At 61.8% G+C, this 6,666-nt stretch overlaps 1 protein-coding gene across 1 annotated transcript in view; it reads right to left on the bottom strand.

Annotated features, from left to right (window-relative positions):
* The window catches only part of DLG3 (discs large MAGUK scaffold protein 3), a 62,913-nt gene that overhangs the window by 24,292 nt on the left and 31,955 nt on the right, over window positions 1–6,666 (bottom strand). The window contains exons 7-11 of the mRNA XM_085325529.1: window positions 6,583–6,601; window positions 6,377–6,513; window positions 6,140–6,284; window positions 5,759–5,918; window positions 3–158 (exon numbers count right to left, since the gene is read on the bottom strand). Coding sequence (XP_085181655.1) covers window positions 3–158; window positions 5,759–5,918; window positions 6,140–6,284; window positions 6,377–6,513; window positions 6,583–6,601 — 617 coding nt within the window. The remainder of the gene's footprint in view (window positions 1–2; window positions 159–5,758; window positions 5,919–6,139; window positions 6,285–6,376; window positions 6,514–6,582; window positions 6,602–6,666) is intronic.

Genomic DNA, 6,666 nt, shown 5'->3' with positions numbered 1-6,666 from the left:
CCGAGAGGATGCGGTCGCCGCGCCGCAGCTCGCCGCTGAGGTCCGCCGGGCCGCCGGCCAGGATGAAGGAGACGAAGATGCCCTCGCCGTCCTCGCCGCCCACGATGTTGAAGCCCAGCCCGGTGGAGCCCTTGTGCAGCACGATCTTGCGCGGCTCTCTGGAGGGCAGAGACGGCGGGCGCTGAGGCTCCCCGGGCGTCCCCGTCCCGCCGCCGCCTCCGCGCGCCCCTCCGGCRCCGTAAATAAACCCGTCCAAACCGGGCTCGGCGCGGGCCCTGCGGGGCTCAACGGCAGCACGCTACAAGTTCGACATTTTTTCACGGTGACTTAATTCTGTTGCAGCGCGAACAATAGGCGGGCGAAGGCAGAAAGGACTGCCCGGCATCGCAAAAATCCCGCGGCCGCTTTCGGCTGGGAGCGGACGAGTCCGGCGGGAGCTTCCGCAGCTCCCCAGCTCGAGCGCTGCCTTCGAACGGGCACGGATCAAAAAAATATAAATATAAATAAAGGTGCCGGTCTGTCAGCCCGGGCCAGCGGCGACCGTCGGAGGACGCGAYGGCGACGGGCTGGGACGGGGCCGAGCGCCAGGAGTCCGGCAGGCGCCGCAGGGATTGACCGCTCGCCGGGGCGCTCAGCAACCTCCTCCRTCTCGAGGCAGCCGGGGAGAAGCTGGAGCGCTCTGGGACACGCGAGGAGCGAAGCCAGAGCCTCAGGCTCGGCGCTGCTCGAGGGCACCCTCAGCGGATCCTAAAATATCGGCGGCGGCGYGCGAAGAGGAGCCTGGGGCGAGCGGGGGGCGGCTGGTCCGGGGYGCACGGAGGTGCTCCCAGGGGAATGAAGGAGTCTTCCTCAGCGGACAACAAGAAAACCACCAGCCAGGCAACTACTGCCTGTGCGTCCAGGCAGCTATTGCAAGAAGAAGCCCTTCCCGAGCCCCACAGGACAGACCTGAACATCACTGCCTTCCCCTGGCTGGCCTGGGGGAGACTTTAATGCTTTTGCTGAGGCAGACAGCAGAATTACATCTGGGGACGCATGCCAGCACCTCGGGAAAAGTCTCCGACCTGCCTTCTCCTTGAGGGAGTCCTGATGGGCTGAATGTCACCTGGACAGTTGCAGACGGTGTAAGGAGCAGGAGTAGCAAGAGACAGGCTGAACCAAGTGCAAGATGCCTTGCAGGAAGGTCTCCCTTGCTGGGCTGGTGCCCTTCTCACCCAGCCCGGCCCAGGCCCAGGGGCAGCATGGCCAGGGGGAGCTGGAGGAGGCGCTGGGGATGGGTGGGTGGGTGTAAATCACCAGGGCTAAACCCACCGGCTGGGCTCAGCGATGCTGAAGAAAGRGCTGCGGCTGCAGTCTGCACATCTCCGCCTGCCTGCTCACAGCGGGGCTGAATCCTTCACGAGCGGGCAGCTCTGGGGGCCTGCCACAACCACCCCTGTGGCCTACAACGCGGGGACAGCCCTGCTGAGGACACCGTCCCAGTAGACGTCCCAGCCTCGCTCCCAGCCCCCGGGCTTTGCTCTTCAACCCTCTGCACGGCTGGAGAGCACCAGCCCCTTGCCAGGGAGCAAGTCCGACGGGCCTCGTGCTCTCACAGCGCGAGGGGCAGCCTCTGGCAGCAGCTGTAGCTCTGAACCCAACTCAGGGCACTGGGAGCTTGGGAGTCCCTGCGTCCCGCTGTCTCTGGAGTGGGACAGTCGGATACACACCCTTGGGGCTCCTCTGGGAAAGGCTGTGCCAGGGAAATAAGCTTCACCACTGCCTTCTTACCACCCATGCCCTAACAACCTCCCCCTAAATTATTCTTTGACCACCCTGCGCGGGTGCCTCCTCGCCCCAGTCCCATGCCAGCAGGACCCAGCAGCAGTGATAGGGAACCAGCACACTGATCTGCCTGCAAGTGCAGGGCACCTCTGCCTTTTAACTGCCCAGAAATGCAAATACAAGGAGTTTAGGGAGGGATCTAAAAATCCGGACAGCCCCAGCACTGCCCCTGCACAGCCCCTCTCGGCCTGCCTCTGCCGGAGATCCTCCCGGCTCTCCCTGTCCTGCAGATGCCTCAGATCAGGCAAAGCAGCATCCCAGCACCATACCTCTGGCCACATTTGCTTCTGTAGCCTCGCTGCTGTCTGGAGGGGGGCACAGCTGGCTGTCCCCTGTAGGACATGGACGACGAGATGTTAACGGTGAACATCGCTGCGCGGCTCGCTCTGCCCGCGGCGCCCCTGCCTGCGTCGCGCTCACGGCCGCGAGGCACGCGAAGGGCAGGAATGTTCTGAATGCTCCCAGCCCTGCACCCGGGCCCCGCCGCGCTGTTTATCTCTGCCTGCTCGCTCCTGGGGCTGCTGCAGGACACACGGCTTCCCAGACCCATGCTCAGGGGTTTTTTATGGAAGCAGTGAAAGGACACAGACTTCAGCACTCACTTCACTCTGCTAGACTTTATGGMCTTAACTCCTTCCTGCCTTTGCAGGCACAGCCAGTGCAGTCCCAACCAGAGGGAGTGTAAAAGCGAGGGGAAATCCACAGTGCATGCTTGCAATATTCTCGGACACTCCTAGAGCCCAGCTCTCCATGCCTCCAGCTCCGCAGACACACCACATTCTGGTCAAGCACCTTTCCTTCAAATGCAGAGGTACAGAAGAGTCATAACTTTGACCTAAGCTGGTTACACATTCCTGATGTGGTTAGGGGCTGAATCTACCTTGAAAATACACCAGAAAATACAAATAGAGAGAAATGTGCTGCTTGACTTAGTCTTTCACTGACCGAAAGGCTTGGTTGCAGGGTGCATTGGACAAGCAGAAGGGTCCTGGAGTATGAGATGAGGGCTGAAGTCTAGCCCACATCTCCTGAGCTCAGCAGGGCAGCTGAGACCTTTTGTGGTCTTTCCAGCAGTGAGGGGCACATTGCCTAGTGCTAGACCCCAACAGCACCTACACTGGTATCATYTGGTCCAAACGATGCTCAATCCCAAGTCCTAGAGAGACCTGTCAGCACTCAGGTGAGGTGCTAAGTCTCCATGCCCTAGACTTGCAGCTACCACCGAATTGCCTATGCAGGGCTGGAAACTGAGGCACAGAGCCATGTCCCAGCGGGTTTGTTGAAGGASACTGTGGGCAGATACTGCCCTGTGCTAACAGTTTGTCTTGTTGCCTGTTCACCAGCTTTGGAGGTAAAAGCTGTTTTTGGTATTGCCTGGGAGTGGAATTTCCTAGTCCAAGTGGTCTCTTGTTAGTGGGACAGAACTGGTCTGCATAGCCATGCTCCACCCTGAGTGCAGCACCATGAGCCTTTCAGCAGCGAAAAGCTCTTGGCCTTGCAGGTCTGAGGGTGTGGGGAGGACTGCAGCCAATAGTCCCTCTGCAGTAAACCCAAGCCTGGGGCTAGAGCTCTTACAGGGGAAGAAATAGGTCAGATTTCTGGGTCTGCCAACCTTGTGTATCACCAGGCACAGCTGATGAACTTGGTTTTTGCTGCCTCCCAAGCAAAGCACAGGGACTGCTGCTCCACCTTGGCCCAGCAGCCCAGGCAGTCTAGGAACCAGTCACCAGCACAGATAGGGACAGACAGCTTGGAGGAAGGTAGAGAGACGCTACAAGAACCAAGAGGGAGAGGAGATGAAGCCCCAGGTAGGTAAGTCTCATCCCAGGTCTCAAGCATGATACAGCACGCTTGTATCCTCAGTTGTCATGCTGGGAGGCAAGATGTGATCTCTGCAGTTAGACCCAAGCTGGATGTTGTGGCATCAACGCCTCAACCTCAGCATGAACCGAAAGCAGTGGGATCCTTCATAGCTGTGGTGTGGCTCRCGGGAAGACAGATGCTCTGGCCCAGGCCCCGGGTACTGCAGGGCAGCAGGGTCACAGGAGCCACATCCATGTCTGCAGCAACACTTGGGCCCTTGGGAGGGGAACAGACTGGATTCTGGATCCAGGCTGTGGCTGCTGACAGGATCTCCTGGGATTCAGCTGCTTTTTAGGGGAGGCACTGCTTTTGCCTACACCAGTAACATGCATTTGGAGCGCACCGGTCCCTGTGTGTGGTCTGGCCGATGCAAAAGCCAGCAGGCCCCTGACAGTGTAGCTGTCCCGTGGGATGGGCGACGCATGTGAGGGCTCAGCACTGCYCTCCCCTTGCTCCTGGGATGGGTGAGGGAGGTGCTGAGCCTGCAGCGCTGCCGAGAAGCTGCAAATGCCGCTGGGAGACCATGGGCTGTGCCGCAGGGTCGGAGCGCTGCCGGCCTCCGCAGCAGGCRCTCTGCAAGGCAGCACCATCCTCTAGCGGCCAGCGGCACGTGCTGCACAGGGGCCACCGCCGAGCCACCGCTGCCCGCCGATGTCCAGGGCAGCTCAGGCTCGGAGACTCCTCTTGCCGCTGCCTGGCCCACAAATAACATCAGCAYGTGTATGAAGGGGCAACACAGGGGCTCGGTGGGACTGGGGTCTCTGGCAGAGGGACAGATGAGGCATTTTCAGAGCACTGGGAATCATTGAAAAATGCCTAAATCCYGTAATATGGCATTGCCCTGACAACATGAGAATTGCTACGCAGAGAGGAGTTAACACAGGGAACAGACGGCATCTTGGACACCGCCAGCACGGTGGGAGAGGGAGGACCCAGATGGAGGCGAGTGCTGCAAAGGTCACGGGGCACAGCAGGGTCCCAGCCTCAGCTGAGCGCCAAAAAGCTAGAAATCAATAYGCTGAATTTGATCTCTGATGTTCTCCGAAGAGGACGGTTCGCCGGCTGCCGTCACTGCAACGCCGCCCACACACGCAAACAAAACCCACCCAGGTAGCTGGAGCCTCCGCACAGCCTGGAGCCGGCACCCAAGGTAACGCCGCCTCCTGCGCCCCGGTGCCTCCCGGCCGGCTGCTGCCGCCCCCGCGGATCAGCCCTGTGCGGCGAGGCAGCGCAGATGCCGGAGGACGGGTTCGAGTCCCCTCCTCTCCCATCTGGGAGAACCGGACGGTCCCGGCCAAAACCAGGACTCCGACATCTTTCATTGCAAACGCAACTCTAAAACCAGCCTGCAACCTCAGCCGTAACTGCAGAGCCAGTCCTAACCCCGACCTGGATATCGGTCCTAAGAACGCAACCCCAGTCCTAAACCCAGCCCCGGCCTTGAGGACACCGAACCCTCCGACACCGTCCCGGAGGCAGGGCAGGAAGGGCAAAGTCTCGCTCCTGCACCCTCAGCAGGAGGCATCAGAAGGCTTTACACGCGTTTACGCTCAGTGGAGTACTGTCTCCTTGTTGCTTCTCTTAAAAGAAGGCAGTGTCTGCTTTTTGTTCGCTATGTTKAACGTGAGCAAAGTTTTACGTTTGCTACTGAGCTTGGTGCCCGAGCSCGCGGTGCTGCTTGGATTTCAGCACAGGAGCACAAAGCGACCTGTATTCCCAGAACTGTGAACGAATAAAACCCRGGAAAGGGCAAAGCGGAAGTGCAGGGATACTCGAGTCTCAAAAGAGGAGCAGGAAAGGGAGAAGAGGGAATGGGACGACGCAGAGAGCCGGGGGGGCTGCAGAGYGTGGGGGCAGCGGCTGCCTGATTGCTCTCGGGGGGGGGGACGAGCCTGCTGGAGGGGACCTCGGGCTTCGCAGGGCTGCAGGACGGGCTCCGCGCACTCAGAGATGCCCTTGGCCACGGCTGAGGCGACTGCGCCCACAACCAAGGGGACGAGGTCAAGAAACCAGAGAGAGGGAGACGGCGAGGAAGGAGCCGGGCGCAGGGGTGCCCACGCGCGGCACTCACCTGGTGAAGTCCTCGTCGCCGAGCATGTGTCGCGGGATGGGCGAGTACCTGGACGGAGTCACCTGGGGAGGGACGGGGTAGGCGGGCTTGCTCTCCACGCTGCCCAGGTAGCCCAGGCTGGAGTTATGGCTTATGTGGTTGTCAGCCAAGGCTGAAAAGGCTGCGGGGGAGAAGATGGGGATGAGGACCAGAAATCCCGACACGGAGGCCTCAACGCGGCAGAGCCCGGCCCAGCGTCGCTCGCCGCCCAGCTCGCGCTTCTCCGTCAGCCCCCAGCACGCCCCATCCCTCCCGCTCCCCTCCGGCGGGCTCCCGTGCCGCCGTCCACCTCCGCAGCCCGGTCCCCGCGTCGGACGCTGCCCCGGCCGGCGCCGTACGTACTGCTGGCGTAGTCGGGGGGCGCGTACATGTCGTTGAGGTGGATGTTGCCAGGCTTGGCCACTTTCAGGTACACCATGTCGGAGGTGTTCTTCAAGGCGGCCACCGCTTCCTCGTGCCGCACGTCCTGCAGGTTCGTGTTGTTCACCTGCGGGAGAGAGAGGGCAGGGTGAGCCCCGGGGCCGGCCGGGCGCTCGGCGCCCGCCGCCCCGCCGCGGGCCCCCGCGCCGCAGCCCTTACCGCGAGCAGCCGGTCGCCGATCTGCAGGCGCCCGTCCTTCTGGGCCGCGCCGCCCTCGATGATCTTGGTGATGTAGATGCTGTTGTCCCCGGGGATGTGCTGGTTCCCTATGCCCCCGGCGATGCTGAAGCCCAGGCCTGCGGGCGAGGGGAGGCGAGGGGCGGCTGGCCGGAGCCCCACACCCGGCGCCCTTCGGCATCCCGCACCGTGGGGCCATCCCAAACCCTGTGCCCCGCGGCATCCCGCACCACGGGGAACGTCCCGCCCCCTGCACCCCATAGCATCCCGCA

This window comes from Rhea americana, unplaced genomic scaffold (assembly GCF_003343005.1).
Source record: "Rhea americana isolate MKP2758 unplaced genomic scaffold, rheAme1 scaffold_98, whole genome shotgun sequence".
Lineage (NCBI taxonomy): Eukaryota > Metazoa > Chordata > Aves > Rheiformes > Rheidae > Rhea > Rhea americana.
This window is presented reverse-complemented; position numbering and strand designations above follow the sequence as displayed.